The 24,627-nt window shown below is 43.9% G+C and overlaps 1 protein-coding gene across 1 annotated transcript in view; it reads right to left on the reverse strand.

Moving 5' to 3' along the window:
- Nucleotides 1-24,627, reverse strand: part of HMCN2 (hemicentin 2) — a 361,882-nt gene that overhangs the window by 184,642 nt on the left and 152,613 nt on the right. Inside the window, exons 17-23 of the mRNA XM_077478193.1 lie at nt 24,060-24,155; nt 23,848-23,975; nt 17,177-17,321; nt 13,857-13,969; nt 13,607-13,766; nt 9,527-9,692; nt 3,785-3,912 (exon numbers count right to left, since the gene is read on the reverse strand). Coding sequence (XP_077334319.1) covers nt 3,785-3,912; nt 9,527-9,692; nt 13,607-13,766; nt 13,857-13,969; nt 17,177-17,321; nt 23,848-23,975; nt 24,060-24,155 — 936 coding nt within the window. The remainder of the gene's footprint in view (nt 1-3,784; nt 3,913-9,526; nt 9,693-13,606; nt 13,767-13,856; nt 13,970-17,176; nt 17,322-23,847; nt 23,976-24,059; nt 24,156-24,627) is intronic.

Here is a 24,627-nt window from a genome sequence, read left to right on the forward strand (position 1 = left end):
AACATGCCAATTTAAAAGACTACCAAAGTATCTTATATGCAGCAACTACTCTAGCTAATCAGCCCAAAGAGCTGCTAGACATCAGTATTTGACTTAAGGTTTATCCAAATGAAAAAACAAACAATGTAATATATTGCAACTTATCAGCCCTTTGATATGGTGGCTTCCTGATTGTTCAGGCTTTTTTACCTAGTGATCCTGCCAGCAACACACATTCTGTCCTAGGATGGCTTAATCACCACACTGTTGCTATGGAGCAGTGTTGTCACCCTAGGCTGCTCTCCTGATTATACAACAAATACGTTTCCCTCTCCTTATCTCCATTATATATGTAGCCCTCTCCTAGGTAGGTGGTAGGATAGGTAAATTTAGTTCTAGCTCACTGTAATCAGTGGACCTATATTTCATTGTTAGGCAATTTTAGTTCTGGCTCGCTGTAATAAGTGTGGCTGTGTTTGGTTGTTCTGTTCTTTATTTCAGTGGCTGCAGGATTAACTGTTTCCCCCTGTTTGTCCAGGAATATTCTGGAAGTTAGCGGACAGGTAGAGTCTAATCAGCAGCTGAATATTTATGGAGCCCTGACCAATCCCTGGGGACAGGTTCCCAAATGGTGGCTTATAGTGTGTATAAATACCCTGAGACTGTTTTTTTTCCTGAGGAGGAGACTACAGCCTAGGGTGGCTATTTGCCTCTAATCAATTCTGGCACTTGTCTGCGGTTCATCAAGGCCTCAGTTGGGTTAGCTGGAGGCCTGCTTTGCTGAGAGTTTTCTGAAGCTGTGGATCTAGTCTGGTATCACAGGGCGAAAGTGTCTGGAAGATATTGTAAGGAGGCAGCCAATTATCCAAGGACATATGTGAGTACAGACCAGGGGCGGACTGACAACTCATGGGGCCCCCGGGCAATAGGAGATTATGGGGCCCCCAGGCAATCAGAGATTATGGGGCCACACAGTAGACACAAACACACACACACAGTATACAATCACACAGTATACACAGACATGTTTCTATTGGCTGAGAAGTTACTGGAGAGGTGGGGCAGCTATAATCTCAGGATTTTTAGACCAAAAGGATGTCGGTAAGGGACATTTCAGGGACAGATGTAAAAAAAAAACACAAATTGTTACATACCGTCCCTGGTTTTACTGAGGCTGGAAACCCTGATGGGGCCCCCTAATGGCATGGGGCCCTCAGACAGTGCCCTAGTGGCCCAATGGTCAGTCCGCCCCTGGTACAGACTGGTGTGAGAGATCCTTGAGGCTGTGTGCTGCTGCCATCTCTCTTATTAAAGAGTCAGAGGGTTTAAAGGGGACATTGTATCTGGTTTCCTGAAGAGCTCAGTCCTATTTAATTCTTAGTAAAAGGACTTCCAAGAGGAAGAATCATTTCCTCAGGTTGCTAATACACAGCACAGTCCATCATTTACTTGTACAAGGCTCACAGTTCTAAAGGAGGAAGTTTAGTGTCCTCAGATTGCTACTAAAAGTTATTGGAGTATCCTACAATTAACCATTACCTATTCAAGTTCAAGCTTTCATTAAAGCATCCAAAAAAGCATACCCATAGACTGGTATTGAGTCTGAAGTTTGATCGGAATTGTGTGCCTGGCTGCAGGGCAGTTATCAGGAAAAGGACCCTGGGCATTTATTAGGCGCCTCCTAGAGGCAGTGGCGGAATTACCAGGGTTGCACCAGTCGCATTGGTGACTGGGCCCTCTGGTTCCGCCACTGTAGGGGGGCCCGCCGCCGCCGCCTGCCAAGCCTGGGAAATAGTACAGTACACTCACAGTGTACAGTCATTCACGGGGAATCCGCTCCCCCCATCCTCTCCGGTCGATCCGCCCATCCTCACCGGGCACACTGCAAGGCTCCGCCTATCCTCTCCACCCATCCTCTCATCCCACACTTAGGGGCACAGTCCCCGCCCACTTCGCCCATCCTCTCCACCCATACTCTCTGCCTGAACTCACGGGCACAGTCCCCGCCCGCTCCGCCCATCTTCTTTGGCCTTGCCTGCACTCACAGGCCCCGCCCATCCCCTCTGCTCACCTAAGGAAGACCCAGCAAGGAAGGGGAACAGAGTGATCTGCAAGTGAGTGGCACCCATCCCTCAATATCAACACTGCCACTGATCCCCCACACCACCCCCACTACTGCCGCTGATACCCCCCACACCACCACTACTGCCACTGATACCCTGATACCACCACCACTACTGCCACTGATACCCTGATACCACCACCACTACGGGCACTGATTACTCCCCCCACATCACTACTGCCACTGATCCCCACCACCACCACTACTGCCACTGATACCACCACCACTACTGCCACTGATCCCCCAAACTACCGCCACTACTGCCCCTGATACCCTGATACCCCCCACACCACCACTTCTGCCATTGCTGCCACTGATCCACCCCACCATGACCACTACTGCCGCTGACCCCATCCTTGCCACTGATACCATTCCCCTCCCCACCACTCAATCCCATCTCACTGCCCCCAACCACCATCCTCGCCATGGATCCCATCCTCCCACCACCGCTGCCACTCATTCCATCCAATCCCCCCCTTCCACTACCACCCATCCCACCCTCCCCCAACCATCACCCTTGGCACTGATCCCATTCCCCCACCACCTATGCCACTCATCCCATTCAATCCCCCTACCACTGATCCCACCCCCAACCACAACCCTTGCCACGGATCCCATCCCCCTCACCGCTGCCACTTATCCCATCCCCCACCACCACCGCTGTCATTGATCCCATCCCTACCCAACCACCACTGCTGCCACTGATCCCATCCCCCCCACCGCTGCCACTCATCCCATCTCTCCCTTGCCGCTGCCATGCATCCCATCCCCCACCACCGATGACACTGATCCTATCCATCCCCAACCGCCACTGATCCCATCCCCCACCAACACCGCTGCCGCCCACTCATCCCAGGGGCATAACTACAGGGGTTACAATTGCAATAGCACACATGTTGCCCCTGACCACCTGGATGGGGGGGGGGGGGCATTTAGAGGAACAAATCCCTCTCCATTTTTCTCCTGCAGCCACTAAAATTATGCTTCTCCTCCTCTCCCTCTGATAGGCATTCAGTGGCTGCATGAGGAAAATGGAGGGGATTTGTTCCCCCTTCTATCCAGGTCCTGCTGCCCCTGGGATCAGTGGGAAAGGCCCTGGCCCGGAGGTCAGGGGAGCCCTCCATAATTTTTTGCACCGGGGCCCTGAAGGTTCTAGTTACACCACTGCCTACAGGGGTAGGGCTATACATAGGAAGGAGCTATTTTTGCTATTTACAGAAGATGGCTAGGAAAGCTAAAAACATTGTTTTCAATATCAGAACACAAAAAGAAAAGGACACTAGAATGCTGGCAAGATCAGGTTTTTTTCAGTACTTCTAGAAAAAAATGAAAACGAAGGACTGGTAAGCTGCAATATAATACATTTTGTTCTTGGCTTTAAATATACTATAATGTTATACAATTCAATTTGAACGGTCTTGGACCTTGTTGACAGCCCTCAAGCAATAATAAAGAAAAATTTAACAATGGTGAAAGGTTAGATATTCAAACTTGCTCCAGATGCCTGGATACATTAAAGCAGCCAATGTGTATAAAAAGTACACTAATCTTTTCACAGCTGAATTATGGAAGCAGAAGCAAAAGTGGAATTGTTGCACACATAAATCAATTAGGATTCAAACTGGGAATCAGTTTTTTTATCTGAGCCGCATTACAATGCCTGCTGTATGGATGCACATGTACCTTGTACTTCCAGGCTGTATGTAAGAGATGTGTTACCGGCCAGGTTGGAAGCCAGGCAGGTGTAATATCCGCTGTCCATCACCCTCAATTCAGATAGTTTCAGAGACGAGGAGGGCAGAAAATGGTGTCTGCAAGGAGAGGACAACATTATTCATTTCATTATTTCCAAAATTGTAATTTCTCTTTCAACATTTTTATTAATTAAGACAAAATTTAACAGATATAAGACGGGTCAAAAATTATCCAAAGTAAGAAATTAATAAAAAAAGATATTTGGGGATATACCGTATATACTCGAGTATAAGCTGAGATTTTCAGCCTCTTTTTTGAGGCTGAAAGTGCCCCCCTCGGCTTATACTCGAGTCATCGCTGTCTGCCTGCTCGATCAGCGTGTCGAGCAGACAGACAGCAGACATTCTACCATTCAAACGCCGCGCCTCCGCCTCCGCCTTCGCCTGTGATAGGCGGAACACTGAATTTCCCAGCAGCCTGTGTTCCGCCTATCACGGACATCGTCTCATCCTCGTACTACGGACGAGGATGAGACGATGTCCGTGATAGGCGGAACACAGGCTGCTGGGAAATTCAGTGTTCCGCCTATCACAGGCGAAGGCGGAGGCGGAGGCGCGGCGTTTGAATGGTAGAATGTCCGCCGAGGCGCCGACGAAGAGCGGCGATCCTGGCAAGGCACGGGACGGAGGCAAGGCAAGGCACGGCACGGGACGGGTCGGAACGGAGGCAAGGCACGACACGGGACGGAGGCAAGGCACGGCACGGGACAGAGGCAAGGAGGCAAGGCACGGGACGGAGGCAAGGAGGCAAGGCACGGGACACAGGCTCGGGACACAGGTAGGCTGGACACACACACACACACACACACACACACACATGGACACACACACACAGGGATGGATGGATACACACACACACAGGGATGGATGGATGGATGGAGACACACACACACAGGGATGGATGGATGGAGACACACACACACACAGGGATGGATGGATGGATGGAGACACACACACACAGGGATGGATGGATGGATGGACACACACACACACACAGGGATGGATGGATGGATGGACACACACACACACAGGGATGGATGGACGGACACACAGGGATGGACGGACACACACACAGGGATGGACGGACACACACACAGGGATGGATGGACACACAGGGATGGATGGACACACAGGGATGGACGGACACACACACAGGGATGGACAGGCATGTCTCACCCTCGGCTTATACACGAGTCAATAAGTTTGCCAGTTTTTTTGGGGGTAAATTGGGGGCCTCGGCTTATATTCGGGTCGGCCTATACTCGAGTATATACGGGTACATCTCTTATTCAAAACAATTCAAAATATAGATAGCAGCATATATAATTAAGCTAATAAAGGAACAGAATTTACTCTTAAAGCATCCATGGAGGCCTACATCTCAAGACTAAGAACGGCATACTATGCAGTCGAGTCGAAGACCAACCTGGATAATTATCAGAGAACCAAAGCACCAAGATGATGCAAAAGGAAAAAGAAAAAGCGGAGGAAGGAAAAAGAAGGAAGAGGTCTGGTCCTAAGGCAGTGAAGGCGCTCCCACTTCATAGCTGTTTAAAAGAGACTTCAGGTTACAAACGGCACGTGTATTATGTAAGCCAAATTTCAATTTCATTAATATTTCACTTGGATTTACAAAAGCTCATAGCCCTTTTTCATGCCTCAGTTTTACCAATGTATCTGCCCTGCATAGCTTGCTGGGAAGTTTAATTTAGTGCTATCATCTATGACAGTTTATGGAGACATATACAGCCATGTCCTCCTCTCCCCTTCATTGGCCATATTAGTGAATGAAGTCTGGAAATTACGACAATTTTCACTTCTCTTTTCATGTTATGGTCTGAATCCATCATTGGATTTTCCAGATCCTGGCCTACCCATACAGTGGAGTCTCGCTCATCCTTCTGAACATTAAATAATTTAATATAGACATTATTGTTTATCCACCCAAGCTTAAAATCATATATAATAGCACAGCATGTCCCCAAAAATTATATGAAATGTGAGGGGTCCTCAACCAACATACCATTAATCCAAGTTGTCTTTACTGTAACCCAGGGTAAGCAACCTTAAAGAGGTGGGGGATCTACCTGAACAACATGGGGGAAGTCAAAGATCACTGGGCACAGTGTCGCCTTACACCTGATTTAAACCTCTAATTGCCACACTACTGTGTTGCAGTCGTGTGCATTGGCAATCATGGGTTTAAATCAACATATCGCCTCCTCACCACCTGTCAAACACTCTTGGATCACTTTTCAGAGAAGCAGCAGTGCTTGCTGCACCTGTGAATGAGCTCTTAGTTGCATTCCACAGCTGCACCCTTTGGGCTCAGTCACACTTAAAGTTGGGAGATGGTAAAACCCTGCGGTTGAGTTTACTGCCCCCAATCCCTACCCCCTTTAGCTGCTGAGGCAGCAGCCAAAGGTGTACACATGTTGCAGCAGGAATTAAGTCCCCTGTTGCTTTTGGTGGGTTCTACCGCCTGCCAATCGCAACTAAGGATGAGCTCCAGCTTGTTCACACAGCCCACGTGCAGAGCCCACCAGAAAGTCGGCACTATGCTGTGCTAATCACAGGCAGTGAGATATTGTCCCGATGCGCGGCTGCAGAGATCGGAAAATGTCTCATTGCTTGTGATAAGAGCAGTGCAGTGCCGACTTCCTGGGCTCTGCACGTGGGTTGTGTGAACACGACGGAGTTCATCCTTAATCGCAACCAATTCTAGTAAATGGGGCCACTCTGCAACTACCCTGCAAATTCTTGCTTATGCGGGGTCCAAGGGGTTAAAGAAGGTGGTAAGAAAGCAACGCAACACTGTCAGATTTAACCCTTTGTGTGCTGCACTGCACAAAGTTACAAGGCATTTGCAGAACAGCCTCATTCACTTGAATGGGTCATGCTTGGCAGGTGCTACAGTAACCAACCATGTCAGGGTGTATAACGCCTGCTGCGACATGTGTACACCCCTGGCAGCTCCTGCTAAAGGGGGTGCAGTCGGGGCGGGGGTGCTAAAACACGTCTTAACTTTTCAAACTGCAAATGTGAGACCTTACTGTTCTGAGCCCCCTATAAGTCTGCTTTCACACTGATCTGCTGTGGTTTATCTGCACCATGGGTGCAGCACAGGGACTTTCCTGGGTTAGCTACACTTTGCCATAGACTTCTATTATATCCTGCAGGTGTGGTGCACTTTATAAAAGCACACCAAAACTCCTGGATTCAGAAAGTGCACCAAATCCTCAGGATAATAGAAGTCTATGGCTAAGCACAGCAAACCCGCAGGAATGCTGCAGGTACACTGCACTGCACCCACTTTGTGGGTAAACCATATTCGTGTGAAAGCAGTCCTTTACTATTATACCTGGTGTATTGCTTCACACTGACCTTAAGATCTATTCTTTCCTACTGCTGGCACCACTCTGGGGGCTGCTAGATGGGATAAGAGGTGGAGTGCAATTGGTGTCACCCCGCATGGGACTGGAGCCACTACAGAGGAGGCATGTGGTTTTTGCTTCCTACTACAGCTCAAACTTTACAAGTAGTCCCTCTGCATTGCACTCTGATGCTTTGGAATTGCAGGTCAGCAAGCCCAGACCCTGTACCCCTTCCATCCACTTTTGTAGCCAGCAATGGGAAGGACTGCTCCCAATTCTGGTGGATTTCTTCTCCCACCAGTTGGACATTGTCTGTCTCATGGGATAAGAATGAGTTATTTGGCCACATTTACATACAAAGAGCTTTGGTATTGTACCACATATGTGTGTGGCATGTATATGTGCTATGTTTTCTTGTTTGCATTTCTGTAACTTTAAAAAATAATTAGGTGGAAATGGAAAATCCAACGGGGAACATGGAGATCGCTTGGCAATAAGCATGTGGGTTGAGTTGGGAACTCTGGTGCAGAGCACATCTTAAAGATTACTTATTTCTTCAAACTGCTAGCATCTGCCCAAGATTTTAATGGAGCCCAACAGTGAAAGCAGTAGACGGTCACTGCTGTGTGCTATCTACAGTATGTGCCAATGACTCATAAGCTACCGAAGCCAAAACAGTAGTCTATGTATTTCTGTCATGACAGGTCTCCTTTAAATCCAGTTTTGGGTGGTCTGACTCTTTAATGTACTTATGAGAAAGCAGTCATTATTTCCTGTGTGTCATGCCTAGATGTAAGGATGGATTTAAATAGAAATGCTAAGCATATGTAAAACATTGGCTTGGACTGCCAATGAGGTGCCAGGTATAAAGTGTGACAAGATTGATAGGGAGCTTACAGGATAATCCGCCAGCGATCCGTATTCCCCCAGCAGGAAAAGATTAGCTGGGACACTTCCCAGAGGCATTCGTCTGCCAGATAAGATGGCTATTATACGAGTATGAATCACAATTACACACTCTCTCTGGCACTATGCCTTCCCGTGTTACACGCATGGCTCCGGCTGATCCTTTACACTACAGGCTTTTTTTAAAAATAATTTGCAGGTATTTTACATCTTGTTAGAAAGATCCTAATAAAGAACAAGCATTAATAGCTAAATTCAGAAAACCTAAAATCGTATTAGGAAGATCTTCATGAAGAACAAGCATTAGCAGCTAAATTCAGAAAACCTAAAAAAAAAATTATATTCAAGCAATATACAGTAAAACCTTGGATTGCGAGCATAATTCGTTTCAGAAAAATGCTTGTAATCCAAAGCACTTGTATATCAAAGCAAAATTTCCCATAAGAAATAATGGAAACTCAGATGATTCGTTCCACAACCATTTATTCCTAAATGCTTCAGTTTATAGTCCATATAAAAATAGGATTTTCATACTCACCGTAAAATCCTTTTCTCTGAAGTTCATTGGCGGACACAGCTCCAGTAATCTTGACTGTAGGGTTATTACGTCACCTTCAGGAGAGGACTGAAGGTGGCGTAATAACCCTACGGTCAAGATTACTGGAGCTGTGTCCATCAATGAACGGAAGAGAAAAGATTATAGCAATGTGATTGTGTAACCATAAAATGTCCATCCACAAATGGAAGCCTCCACAAGGGGAGCAGAAGAAAAATCTAGTAGGAGCTGCAGAGTATAAAAGAGCAGAGAGGCGCCTCTAAGTGTAGTAATATGGTAACATTTAATAAAGGTACAACATTTAGCAACTCACATGGTTGATTAAAAGAGCCACATCTAAGTATGTTTACATCTGGGGGTAAAGCTGTCCACATAGACCATCCTTCGCACTACCGGCTCTCAACGCTGTCAGGCTGCAATCATGACTGGGAAGACTACCCTGCAGTAGAACGATCGGAAAGAGGCTTGAACCGCTTGTGGAGAGCAGAGTGGACAGTTTTACCCCGTGAATGGTCTATGTGGGCAGCTTTTCCCCGGATGCCTGCATACTTAGATGTGCCTCTTTTAATTATCAACCATGTGAGTTGCTAAATGTTGAACCTTCATTAAATGTAACCATATTACTACACTTAGAGGCGCCCATCTTCTCTTTTATACTCAGCTGTGACATGACGCTACTTGTATATCAAGACATCGCTTGTATATCAAGTCAAAATTTATTTAAAAATGTTGCTTGTCTTGCAAAATGCTCTCAAACCAAGTTACTCTCAAACCAAGGTTTTATTGTAATTTAGATCCTGAAGTTATTTGACATTGACAGTAATGTGATACACACCTTGCTGAGACAATGGGCAGTGGGAAGGAGTCCTTCTTCCAGGAGATAGTGGGTGGAGGCACACCTTGGACATCACAGGGCAATGTAATCTCTGCCCCCAAAGCAGCCACCACTGGTATTGGGATGCTTGCATCATGTGACCCATTCACACTTATTCTGGGCTTTGCTGAATGAAAAAGGAAAGAGTAGAGAATTATGTGCAGAAGTCAGTCTGGCAGGGAAAGTTTCTGCTGAGAATTGTCAAAGACAAAGGGCCCTTTTACACTGATGCGCTTTTTTTTTACAGCTTTAGCACATTAATGTGCTTTTAGTGTGTTCCCATTGACTTCCAATGGAAGGTGCCCTTTTGGCGCACCTTTGAACAATTGCGCCAAGATGCAAGGACGTTTATTGTTTCTCATCATGCACAGCCTTTTCTGATTTCTCCTACATGAAAATTGTACGAAAATGATACACATTAAACGAAAATTGTTTGTTCTGTTCCCATACGAGAAAAAATTTGGAGTTTGTCGTACAAAAATTCTTTTTCATTTGATAGAGTAGGGGAGGGTTAGAACCATTTTCTTTTTTCTTTTTTTTTCTTTTTTGCTATCTGTGTCTTATTAGAGAAACTTTATTTCCCTTTCTGTGCTATGGACTCAACAGGAAGACAGGGGAAATTATTCCACCATATGGAAAGTCCCCAATGAGAGAGTAGTCACCTAAACATGTGTTAGAGGATTTCACCTCTATTCCTCTTCTGGTGGTAACTCAAAATTTTGGATTTTTCCTCACTTTCATTCCCAGTGACATTGGTGATTAGAACAATTTGAGAGAGTTTATCTCTGTAATTGGGGACACAGACAGTAATACAAATCTAGGTATGTAAGGAGCAAAGCACAGAAAGCTTTAACAGCATCAAGAGTGATCATATTAATTACCTCTCAGGATTACCCCAATTTAATGAGTCCAGTACACACTTTTTTCTAAGACCTGGTGAAGAAGGACCCTTTGAACCCCAGAATGCGTTGACTTTTTAAGATATAAGAGTCTGAATAAAATAAAATCTGGACTCCTTGCATCAGGGCTGGTGCAAGGATTTTTGACACCCTAGGCGAAACCTCATTTTGCCATCCACCCTCCCCCCCAGCTCCACCTCTGACCCCACCCCCTTTGTCAGAGCCCTGTATATCCCACCTTTTTATTAAAGCATCCATCAAATGCAGCCTACCAGTGCCCATCAAATGCAGCCTCACCAGCACTCATCAAATGAAGCCTACCAGTGCCCATCAATGCAGCCTACCAGCGCCCATCAATACAACCTACCAGCGCCCATCAATACAGCCTACCAGTGCCCATCAAGGCAGCCTACCAGCGCCCATCAATACAGCCTACCAGTGCCCATCAAGGCAGCCTACCAGCGCCCATCAATACAGCCTGTCAGTGCCCATCAATGCAGCTTACCAGCGCCCATTAATGCAGACTCACCAGAACCCATTAATGCAGCCTCACCAGCACCCATCAATGCAGCCTCACCAGAGCCCATCAAAGGCAGCCTCACCAGCACCCATCAAATGCAGCCTCACCAGCGCCCATCAATGCAGCCTACCAGTGCCCATCAAACAATGTTTGCTTGCTTTAATTCATTTGGGAGTCGGGATACAGATACAGCCCTCCCCTGCTGTTGACACTATCTGCAAACGGAGCGCCGGCTGCTTGCTGATGCTGAGACTTAGTTGCTTGCTGCAGAGAGAAGAGATTAGGAACACCAGTGGTGGGTGCCATAGGCAGCAGTGAGCCCTGGGCGGCTGCCTAGTTTGCCTAGTGGTAGCACCAGCCCTGCCCTGCATACCCAGTTCCTACTCATGCAAATAGCAAACCTTTGACTACCACTCCTGGAAGAGCTGCCCAAAGAGAATCATTTACTCCAGCCAAAACTATTACTTTGGAGTTTTGGAAAGATGTGGAAAGAGTAAATACCGCTGTCAAGCTTTAATGCTGTCCCTAACACCACTATGGAGATTTTACCTCACTTTGTGTAACAGCAAGACAGGAAATGATGAGAGCGGGTGCCACTAGGATAGGACAGAATACCTAAAAGTGGCTATATCCTCTGCTTGTTATTGTAGTGTGTGCCCAGGTGAGATGTGTCACCTCTTCTTTTTCTGAGGGGGGACAATTTCTCCAGAGTTTCCGTGTCTTTCCCATGATGTTGATTAAGCAACTTACTAAGGCTGGCCAAGCACACATAGATTTTTTTATTCAGCTTGTATAGCACAGATAAATTACTTTCCTGCACTAGCGACTGTGAGATTACACAAATTATTATTATTATAAAGGACTTACATAGGGCCAACAGTTTGTGCTACCCTTTACAATATAAAGGGAAACAGTATAGTTAACATTCAAAAAAATACAATAGGGTTAAAAGGGCCCTGCTCATAAGAGCTCACAATCTAATAGTGGGGCAAGTGGTACAAGAGGTTATAATTGTGGGGGAAGAGCTGATCGAAGTGATAAAAGTTCATTTAGTTGGAGGTGTGATAGCCTTCCCTGGAGAGATGCTAGGGATAGCCTAAAGTAGGAGATAAGTGGACAAACTGAGGTAGAGAGTTCCAGAGGATGGGAGAGGCTCTGGAGAAGTCCTGGAGACAAACATGGGAGGAGGAACAGCTGCATCTAATTGGCTGCAATAACTGTTTAGCCAACAGTTTTCCACCTGGCTCCTACAATTATTCAGTTGAAACCTCCCACAGAGTGAATTTTAGCAAATTCATCACAAATTGGCTAAAATTCGAACTGAGTATGTCCAGCTTAAAGTGTTATAAGCCCAGTAATATGAAAATAGTTAATCTCTCCCCCCCCCCCCCCCCCCCCCCCCAACCAGTGCCCATAGATTACAGCTTCTTTTTACATTTAAATACTGACACTATATACCTTTTTGGCTGATCTTTATACCACAGTCACATGATAAACTGCAGGGCCACAGCAGAGTACTGAGTGTTCAGGTAGGAGGAGATGACCACTATAGCCTGTGTCCGTGTGCTATTATGGGAGGCAGATCATCCATCAATCAAGATGTGACATCTCACTCACTGTGTTCTTTTTTAGTTACTGGGCATGGAGGAGGGAGGGAGAGACTGGGCTGTAATTTAGGATCTGTATACACACCCACATGTGTGATGTCAATATCATGTGACCTGGAAAGCTCAGCTCAAACAGGAAATATTCTCTCCAGCAATAGAGACCAAACAGAGCATGTGCAACTTTAGTACTCTGACTGGGTCTTATCTGGCCTTGCCTAGAGAGACCCTGCAGGAGGATCTGTCCATACAGGATCAAAGAGCCTTTTTACACAATACAGAGGATTAACCCCTTAAGTTCCACAGCAAGTATAACAAGCATGCTATTCTGCATATACAGACAGATTTTACTGTTGTAGGTTTAGTAACACTTTAAGTTTGCAGTTAAAAGGTAAGCGCAGTTATTTGCCCCTCCTTGGACTTTCTGTACAGGTTTCACTTACCTACAACCAAACTATTCTGAGGCCTTCAGAGCTGCACCAGTTCCTGTGTACAGCAGCCTCTACTCACTTAAAGCATTCCTTTAAAATAAATAGGGACCTGGCAGGAACTCAAACCTTGGGCTTTAGATATATTTTATTAAGGCCCCTTTCACGCTGCTGTGAATTGAAAGTCACGTGATTTTGTGCCCATGATTTTGCAGCGATTTAGATGGGATTTTGCAGCAATTTAAGTGAATACCTATGTAAACTTGAGATCTTTGGACCTCAACTTGCATCAAAATCGAGCCAAAGTAGTACAGGGACTACTTTGAAGTTGCACAGATATGAATGGTACTCATTGCAAATCACGGGTATGACTTGTAATGCAACTTTTCAGTCTCAAGTCGCAGGACAAGTCGCATAAGTGTGAAAGGGCCTAACTAGTCATAAATGAGCTTTCAATTGTCTGAGCATTCTAAACTGCTGAAAATTGAACTCTAATTGCTTGTTACAGTACTCTATTCTCATTGACACAGAGTTGATAAAAGGGCCCTAATGTTCATAAAAAAAAAAGCAAGAGTTTTGGTATTACTTACCATGTACTAAGAGATGGGACACTTTGCTAGCAGTCCCCACCTGGTTTGCTGCAGTGCAGGTGTAATACCCAGAGTGGGCACTGGAGGGCAGAGCAATCAGGAGGCTGCCATCTTTGTTTAACAGATAATGGCTGCCATCAACTGTTAGCATTTCTTCTCCCTGAAAATACAGATAATACATTAGGAAGGCAAGAAAAGAACAAAGAACACAATGCAGTTATGGAGAGTATTCTGGCCACCATGTCATTACCTTTGACCAGGTCACAGTAGGCTGTGGGTACCCTTTGGCATTACACTGTAAAGTGATTGGCCTTTCCTCTAGTGTGGTGTACTCTATTGGTCCGGGAACAATGGAGGGAGTCACTGGAAATAAAAAAATACCATGTTAATACATGACTAAAGGAAAACTCTGTTTTCTAACAATTTTTTCGTACCTTTTGTGCAGATGCTGGGCTCATGAGCCAGTGCTAGACAATGGGATTGATTTAGTAAAACTGGAGTTGTTCAATTAAGCTTTGACAAACAAAACTGGAAGCTGATTGATTTTTATGCAGACCTGCACAAGATAGGGCACTCTCCAACTTTAGTAAATCAACCCCAACTCCATGACATAACTCCCATGCATGTACAGTAAAACTTTGCCGAACTGGTAGAGGCCGATCTGCTGACAGCCTTAAAGTTTAATTAATCCCTCCTATCCATTACAGCCAAGGAAGCTGCTTCTGTTGGATCTGCAACTGCAATCATGATGCAGGGTTTGGTTGAGGACAAGCAAATTTGACAGTTAACCATCCCGGTGTTCTGGCATATAGAGTCCGGCCATCAGATACTGTCCTCCCCGTATTAGGCAAGCGCAGCGCTTGCGCAGTACGGAGCAGAAGGTGCTTCGGAAAATCTCCGAAGATGAACGGCGCCTGCGCTGTGTGTGGAGGTGGTAGCCCCACCATCCAAGTGGACATAGGGCTGCCGATATTAGAGGGCCCCTCGTGGGAACGCTTTGCTCGCCACCCTTCGGGCACGACCTCGCTGCGTTCGGCTCTTTTTATTCTAACTCTATTGTCCACTTGGGTGGTGGGGAACCTGGACTCACGGCGCAGGTGCCGTTCATCTTCAGATATTTTCGGAATCTGTGTGTGCTGTGTACTGCGCATGCGCAGTACACAGCGGACACTATCCAATGGGGGGCACAATATGATAGGACACCGGCATTCCAGGAATGTAACAGTTTATTGAAACCGTTAAATCAATAGGGTTAGTTCCACCATATGATGTACTGCTGCTCAGGGGCTCTGAGCTTCAGCAAAATGGCAGCCTCCAGTAAGAAGAAACAGGAGCAATTTTGGAAGCAATTTACAGCACACACTCATTTTGGTAATAATTATTAATGTACGATCCTTGCTAAAGAACATTATTTTTTATTAAGTTGTTATGGGTAAATTTCTGTGTTCATTGGGGGAAAAAAATCTCCTCTCTGTACACCGGATGTTTTTACAAACTCTCCTTAACGATTTAACTTGACAGATAAGTAACCGACGTTTAAAACGTCCGTTTTGCCATGTTTACATGCTGCGTTTGCGTTTAGAAGCTTTTTTTTTAACCACTTAGAAGAATTTCCCCCCTTCCTGACCAGAGCACTTTTGCGATTTGGCACTGCATCGCTTTAACTGACAAATGTGCGGTCGTGCGACGTGGCTCCCAAACAAAATTGACGTCCTTTTTTCCCACAAATAGAGCTTTCTTTTTGTGTTATTTGATCACCTCTGCAGTTTTTATTTTTTGCACTATAAACAAAAAAAAGCGTCAATTTTGAAAAAAAACGCATTATTTTTTACTTTTTGCTATAATAAATATCCCCCAAAATATATTTAAAAACGCATTTTTTTCCTCAGTTTAGGCCGATACGTATTCTTCTACATATTTTTGGTAAAAAAAAAAAAAAATCACAATAAGCGCTTATTGATTGGTTTGCGCAAAAGTTATAGCGTCTACAAAATAGGGGATAGTTTTATGGCATTTTTATTGATAATTGTTTTTTCACTTGTAATGGCGGTGATCAGCGACTTTTATCATGACTGCGACATTATGGCGGACGCATCGGACAATTTTGACACATTTTTGGACCATTGTCACTAATACAGCGATCAATGCTAAAAAAATTGCATTGATTACTGTAAAAATATCACTGGCAGTTAAGGGGTTAACCACTAGGGGGCGCTGTAGGGGTTAAGTGTGTCCTAGGGAGTGATTCTAAATGTGGGGGGGAGGGGCTGTGTGACACGTCACTGATCACCGTTCCCGATTACAGGGAGAGCTGATCAGTGACAGTGTCACTAGGCAGAACTGGGAAATGCTTGTTACATTAGCATCTCCCCATTCTTCCTCACCGTGAGACGATCGCGGGTATCCCTGTGGACATCGAGTCCGTGGGACCCGCAGTCACGGAGCTCCCGGCAAGCACGTGCCCGCAAGCCGCCTCTTCAAGGGCAACATACAGGTACGTTAATCTGCCTGTACGTGCCCTTCTGTCACAGTATATCTGCGTGAGGCAGTCGGGAAACGGTTAAATAGCCAAAAATTCAAAACGGCTGTAAACGAAACGTGGCTGAACGCAAGTTACTGCGTTTAGGCATGTTTAGCTGCGTTTAGATGCTTGACATGCCTCTAAACTCAGCTTCTGTACGCATTTTTTGGTGTTCCAAAAAATGTCTCTAAACTCAACTGCCTAGAAACGACTCAGTGTACATGTATTGATAAGATAACATAGAGGAGAGTTCAGGGGCAGCTGAAAAAAACGCCCAACTGCTCTTAAACATCTGTTTACCAGCAGCAGTGTACATGAGACCTTAGGCTAAGGTTTTGTTCAGACAGGTGGCAGCCCTTGCTGTCCCTCTGAAAAGCTGTGGTGGATTGTTTTTCAGATTAGCATTATAGCCGCTAACAATAATCATTGTGTACCCGTGGTTGCAGGAAAGAAAATAGCATAATCTATGGCCTGGTTTATTAAGATCTATCTCTCAGCACAAAAGTTCCTTAAATGTACTGCAATATTATTAAAGTAGATGTAAACCCGATTCATGATATTTGACCACATATATCTGCAGTGTTTTCTTATTTCTCTCAAAAGCACTAAGTCCTGTGTCTTTCTGCTGCTCTGTTCTTCTGTTATCAGCATGTTAACTTCTGACAAGTTCTCCAACAATGGAGAAAAAACCAGCCTGAAATATGTGTGGTGGTGGGTGCTATAAATAGATTAGCAGAGAGCTTGTCTATTCACAGCACAACTCTGCACATTCCTTCCTTCCTCTGCCTATGTGGAGAGGGGTGGGTGTGTTCCTTTCCTCCAATCAGCTGTCACACAGTGTATGCCAAGACTCTCCTCCCATTGCTAACAGGAAAATAATATTTCTAACACTTTCTAACGAATATATAAAGCTGAAGACAGCAGATATACATGTAAAACTTATATAGGGAGATTTGTTTTATCCCAGTGTATCATCTGAGGCTGTTCACTTCACTGGGTATATGTGAGGTGTACATCCACTTTAATAGATTTTCCGTAGCGGTGCTCACCATGGATGTTGAGAAGAATGCTTTGATTGGTCGATCCGGCAGCATTGGACAGCTCACACACATAATTCCCAGCATCCTCTCTCAAGGCTGGTTCTATGTGCAGCCCACCTGCTCCATCAATGGAATGGCGCCAAATAAACTGCAGCTGGCGAGTGAAGAAAACAAGAAGAAGAACGCAGACACATGTAAATCATTTAGATGGAAATGAGGCCTCTGTTAGTATTTACGCAGTACTCAGAAACAGGCAAGAGAGGAAGATAGCAGCACACTTACAGATAGCGACAGTGGCCTGTCTGTCTGTAGATAGCGTTACTTTATAGTGCTGACATTTTACTTATCAATCTGCCAATCGATTAATATAATTACTGTATAATGTTCGCTGGAGGCATACGCTTACAGTGTTGTTGAATAGCTGATGCTCTAAAGTTGGATTCTGAATATTAAAGTGGTGTTCCACACAACAAAAAAAAAATGCTTAAAATTCCTAAAAATAAAATAAAAAATTTGGATTTTTTTTTTAACTCAGCTCTAAATGCCTGTTGCTAGGGGGTCCCTCATAGTCTGCCTCCTTCAGTGCCTGGGCTCCTGACGTCATTTCCCCTGGGCGCAGGAATGGCTCAGCTCCGCCCCCTCCCTGCTGTCAGTCATCTGGGACACGTGACAGGTCCCAGATGACTGCGTGATCAATCATGGCGCGGTGCGCCGCTCTCGCATGTGCAGTGGGTGCCCAGCTGTGAAGCAGCCGGGTTCCCACAATTGCAATGCCGGCTCCGCCGAGAGGAGGGGAAGATGAGCGGGGCTTCGTTCCCCTGCATCGCTGGACCCTGGGACAGGTAAATGTCTGATTATTAAAAGTCCGCAGCTGCAGTATTTTTTTTTTTTTTTTTTAGGGGAAACTCCTCTTTAAGTATTGTATGCTGGGATGTACATGTGCATATATACAGAAAAAACACTGAAAGAAAAACATTATTTGACGCCTATGTTCTGGATCTTAAAGGCAACCCATCTGGGAAAAACATCCAATGAATTCAAGTGCCTAAGGCCCCATTCACACCTCCAAAATGCTGGAGGGGAAAAATATCAATTATTCTCTATGGAGATGGTTCACATCTCAACTCCAAAACGCCTGAAGCAAGAGGCTCCAAAATGCCTGAAGTTCTGGAACTTTTTTTTTAGGCAGATTTAGGCATTTTTCTGCTTTTTACATTGGTGACCTTTTGACTTGTACAAAATCAAGGGCAAATTAGCAGCAAACCGCGGTACAAACACGGCAAAAATCACAGTAAAATCACGCGACTTTCTGAAAACGCTAGGCTCAGGTGTGAATGTAGCCTAAGTTTTTTTTTAGTACTTTTTGCATTTTGCAGATTTGCACCACAGAACATATTCCATAGGAAACCATGTTATATGAACTGTATTGCAAATCTGCAAAATGCAAAAAGCACAAAAAATGCATAGGTGTGAATCCAGCCTAAGCCCCTGTACACACGGTCAGAGATTTCCACAACCAAATCCGTCGGATTTTGCCCGTCGGATTTTGTCGGTTGGATCTTGTCCGAAACTGTTGCATACACACGGTCGGACAAAGTTGGCGAAAAAATCAGATCTTTCAGAACGTGATGATGTAATTTCGTTACAATGGGACTACGTTCAGGCTAGTAGCCAATAGCTTTGATGTAGGAGTTTGATCTGAGCATGCGTGGCACTTGGTCCGATCAAAATTCTCTACACATGATCGGAGTATGTCCGACCGGCCCAGTTGGTCGGGAAATATTTCCAACATGTTGTAAAATTGGGTCCGACGGAGATTCGGACGGAATCAGTCCGATGCATACCACACACAGTCGAATTATCTGACAACACGGCCCGATAGGATGCATTCCGACGGATTCTCCGACCATGTGTACAAGGCATTAGTGTATTGAAGGTGATGGATGTTAGAAATATCCTGCCTGCTGCCTTTTTTTGGCTCTATCTCCATTAAACACACATTAGGAATGCCTGTAATACATGTCAGGAAGCACATCAAAACAGCAACAAACCTAAGACATAGTACAAATCGTATAGTGCAAATCAATACGTTTTAATATTGAAATCATAGAAAATGACACTAAAGCCCTATACGCACTTTTTTTGGCTGATTTTTGTCTTCAGATTTCCCAAAACCATGTAGTGCAAGGGCCTGCCTGATTGCATACACATTGAAACTCCTAAGGTTTGACCTCATATTATATGGTTTTGGTAAATCTGAAGACAAAAACTCAGCAGAAAATCTGATAGTGTGTATGGGCCTTTACACTGTACTTATGGTATATGATTACCTGTTGCTAATGGTCTAAAGGAGTAGGCAGTTAAAAAAACTGATGGATTCCACCGGCCCTTTTTAAAGGCCCCGAATCAAACAAAGAGCTGACCTGTGTTTTCTGAAGGAGTGATGACCCAAAATACAGTGCCTTACAAAAGTATTCATACCCCCTGAAATTTTCCACATTTTTTCATGTTACAACCAAACACGTAAATGCATTTTTATTGGGATTTTATGTGATAGACTAACACAAAGTGGCATATAGTTATGAAGTAGAAGGACAATGATAAATGGTTTTTATTTTATTTTTTACAAATAAAGATCTGAAAAGTGTATACAACCCCCTTTACTCTGGTATCCCTAACTAAAATCTAGTGGAACCAAATGCCTTTAGAAGTCACCTAATTAGTAAATAGAGTCTACCTTTGTGGAATTTAATCTCAGTATAAATACAGCTGTTCCGTGAAGCCCTTAGAGGTTTGTTAGATAACCTTAGTGAACATACAGAATCATGAAGGCCAATGAGCGCATCAAGTCAGGAATAAAGTTGTGGAGAAGTTTAAAGCATGGTTAGGTTATAAAATAAATATCCCAACCTTTGAACATTTCACGGAGCACTGTTCAATTTAGCATCTGAAAATGGAAAGAGTATGGCACAACTGCAAACCTACCAAGACATGGCCGTCCACCTAAACTGACAGGCCGGGCAAGGAGTGCGTTAATCATAGAAGTAGCCAAGAGACCCATGGTAACTCTGGAGGAGCTGCAGAGATCCACAGCTCGGGTGGGAGAATCTGTCCACAGGACAACTATTAGTTGTGTACTCCACAAATTTGGCCTTTATTGAAGAAGAAAGCTATTGTTTAAAAAAATCCAGAAGTCGTCCCATTTGCAGTTTGCAGAAGCCATGTAGGGGACACAGAAAACATGTGGAAGAAGGTGCTCTGGTCAGATGAGACCAGAATCTAACTTTTTGGCCTAAAAGCAAAACACTATGTGTGGTGGAAAACTAACATTGCACATCATCCCCACCCCCAAACATGGTGGTGTCAAAATCATGTTGTGGGGATGCTTTTCTTTAGCAGGGAAAGGGAAGCTGGTAAGAGTCAATGCCAAGATTGATGGAGCCAAATACGGGAGAAGAAAACCTGTTAAGAGTCTGCAAAAGACTTGAGACTGAGGCGGAGGTTCATCCTTCAGCAGGACAACGACCCTAAACATAGAGCTAGAGCTACAATGGAATGGTTTAGATCAATGCATATTCATCTGTTAGAATGGCCCAGTCAAAGTCCAGATCCAAATCCAATTGAGAATCTGTGAGAAGACTTGAAAATTGCTGTTCACAGATGCTCCCCATCCATCCAGGGAAGGTTTTTCCGACATGCCTAGAGGCAGTTTTTGACCGGATTTTAGAGGGTAGAGTGGTTACCATGGTACTCCTCAAGACCATTTGCAACATCCTGTACTTCATGACTACCTTGGAAAGTTATTTGTGATTGTAATGTTAAAACATGTTGATCTGCACTCTCATGTGGTTTGTCCCTCTTTGGTGTTTCTGTTGGATAAGATATTTCATTTTACAAGGATTAGTGCTGGTAATGGAGATACACAGTATGTTGCCTTCACCAATGAACATGGACATTTGATGCCTTGGCAGCATGTTTCAATTGTGTGCTTTGTCTTTAAAAATACACTTCTCACACAGACGAGAGAATGTAGCTTAAGAAAAGGAGACACAATATTCCCATATACACTTTTAGTTAAGATAAAAGCTTCTTTTGTGTATCATGAATCCAGGAATATTTAGCAAGTCAACCACAATATTATAACCAGGTCCACTCCAGCAGGGTCATGCAGGACTCTCGCACTGCAAAGCATGGGCATCTCTACTGGCCATTGTGGTATGCTGTTGTGGATGTGGAGCTTGCATTGATGTTTGGCTACTGAGAATACCCAGGTTCAGGGGCTGCTGGTCCTCACAGGAGAAGATTTGATTAATGCCAAAGCAACATGCTGGTACATTACGGTTTCTATTCTTAAGAACTTGCATTGGCTGTATAAGATTTTTCTATGGGAGGTTTATTTTACATCCGTAAGGGATATAAAAACCATAGTGTTTACAGACACAATGACCTAGTTCATTATAGAGACCTGACTGGAACACTCTTTATGAGTATAGAGAGTTTTAGCTCCCATTGGAGAGATCGTTAGAGAACTGTCCAAAATTTAAACCAAATGGATTTATCTCTTGAAAAGTTATGTTCCATACGGTTTAAATGTGGATTGGGATGTAAATTGCTTTTTTGACAATTCGTGAACCTGCTGCTTTTATTTTTTTGGAAAATCGTTTGAGAAACATTGTTTTCTAATCAACATTGAATATTTTTTTTATTTATCTGCTTTTTGTATAGTGTTTGTGTTAGATGAGGTACTGTCCAGACCCGCTCTAGCCTCATATTACTCTATGGGTAGTTAAAATATAAATGTTCCTCCCGGAAGTGGTCAGAATGTAAGATGAGGGACTAAGGCTTCTTATTTCCGCCATGGGATAATACCAGCCAATGAGCAGGCTCCAGAGATGCATAGGCAGTAAGAGGCTTGGTTCTGACCAACTTGATGGTGAATCTGAATAGGGTATGGTTAGAATGGAGAGCCGCACACTGAAGGAGATGAGAGCGAGGCTTGGATAGATACCAGAACTATATACAGCAATGATAGGGGGAGATGCCCTGGAAGAACTCCTCCTGTAACGAAACCGGTTGGGTAAAGGCATAGTTTGCTGTTATCGCGCTTGGATTGAGCCTATGATTGTTCTGGCTGAAGTTTTAACGTAATGGCATGTCAGTGCATTATGTGAATAAAGCACATTTTAAAGGATTCTACACTATTTGGAGTTGTCTCTTTGCTGATACATTGCACCGGACACTACGATCCGGGACTGGAGGTAGTATCATTTCCCAGTGGTATATGGATGATTTCCCTCATCATTTGTATGCTAAGTAAGTGACCCTGGGATGGAGCATATGAGATACATGAGCCCCTTTTGACTCCCCCATAATAGGTGGTCAACTTTCTCTGGTAAGAGTACATCCATACTTATGGTGGTGGTCTACTCACAAGATGGAGGTATTAAGTGAACAAGAACTTTTGCACATATTTAATACTGTGAAGGCATTATATTGGTGCCATATTGAAGACACATGGACTAACTTTGCATTTTATTCAACTATATTAATGAATTTGTCACTTAAGCGCAACACATTGCGTATTATACTTGTTTATTTGATGATATCTCACAGAAGTGGGGCTGCTATTTATATGATACTGAGTTTGCATACGTGACTGCAGTTTTCTCGCCTTTATTTTATAGGACACCTGTAAACCGGTCAATTAGGAAAAATACGTCACACAGCTGGCACTTTACAATGCTAAGCCACATCATTAGGCCTCTTTTACACGAGAGTAAAAAAACTTTTTACTGATCTGAAATGAGATGCATTGTTGTCTATGGGGCATTGCACACAGCTGAGTAAAGATCAGTAATACAGCATTGAGTACAGAGCAGTTAAACAAAAATATAAAGTTTCTTTTGAGTGCAGAAATTTACTTGTATACACGTGTTTTCTCACCTATAAATATTACAATACTGGCAATGAAGAAGAATTTTACTCGCCTATACTCAACATTACCCGTCACAAGTTCCTGAGTAAACATCAGTAAAAATTATAATGCCAGTGTGCAAGGAGCCTTAGGCCCCTTTCAAAAAGGGGCCTTACATTATCCGTCTCTGATCCATGCTGGTCAAAGACCCTATGTAAATCACGTCTCTTCTAGAAGTAAAGAGTGAACATGAATTCGAATTGCAGGATAAAAAAAACTCAGGCAACTTCATTAAGGCCACTTTCACACATGTGGACCTTTTGTTCTTTTTCATCCATTCATGGACTGGTGAAAAATGGAAATAAATGCATACAAAAACTGATGTAAACAGATGATCATCTATTTACATCAGTTTACATCCGCATCTGTCAACATGTGTTTTTTAAAACTGCTCAAAGCACTATTTTTGTTCCGTTAAAAAGTGGAACGCATAAAAGACGCATGTAAACGGACAAACGGTGAGTTTGTGCATTGAAACTGATGAGCAGATGATATAAAATGGTGTAAACTGATGGAAAATGTATGTAAACTTCATAATTTCTTTAAAAAAACGTCACTGAACTGATGAAATGAACGGTCTGCATGTGTGAAAGGGGCCTTTTTCTGTTTGTTTTAGCCAGTTGCAAAATCAAAGTTTCCTTGAACCTCACATCATGAAGCAGGTAGGTAGAGCTGTAGGTACACCTCTGTCTACCAGTTAACTTACTAGTCCTGAGTCTTTCACCCAGCGCTGTACCGGAAGGGGGTTTCCTGCTGTGACTGTACATGGTAGCAACACAGGATTTCCTTCGAGGACATTTATCTCCGATGGTGCCTCACCCACCTGTGGAGCCACTGGAATGGAAGGTAAATATTACTGCAATGGTCAGTACTACTTGTCGAAGTGTGCTACATACAAACATGGAGTATATCTCTTACCAAGTCCTGTGACTGTTAGGAGGATTTCTGCTTGTACCCAGCCGAATGGATTGCGGGCCTCACACACGTACACTCCAGTGTCCTCTGGTTTTGCAACTAGGAAAAGAATATTAAAGATACTAATATTTAATGATACCAATAAGCATGCATGGAATAAATGTTATATTCCAGTTCAGCAAACTGCGGTATGTTAGTTTTTGACATTAGGTTTTCAGTGCAGAAAACAAATGGGCTTTTTTTCAAACCTCCCAACTCTAAAATTTCCCTGTCCAAACAAACACTTAATCATCTTCTGAAAGGAGCCCTAAATTCTTAACCTACAGCTACACTTTTACAACCCTTAATGCTTAACCTCAGCCAAAACATTTTTATTTCATCTTTTTTTTAGTTTTGGACCAAAAATGATGGGAATAAAAGTACTGTCAGGATTGTTTTGCTGTCTGTGACACTGTTTGAGAGATTTTCCATTACTTTCTGCACTTGGGGAATCATGACAATTAAGATATTAAGACAAGAAATGAGGGGGACAGTTGTCACTGGAAGAGCCATTGGCTCCCACTGCTGTCAA

Source organism: Lithobates pipiens, unplaced genomic scaffold, assembly GCF_037356315.1.
Source record: "Lithobates pipiens isolate NorthernLeopardFrog02 unplaced genomic scaffold, aLitPip1_a1.2 Scaffold_1, whole genome shotgun sequence".
NCBI classification, from domain to species: domain Eukaryota; kingdom Metazoa; phylum Chordata; class Amphibia; order Anura; family Ranidae; genus Lithobates; species Lithobates pipiens.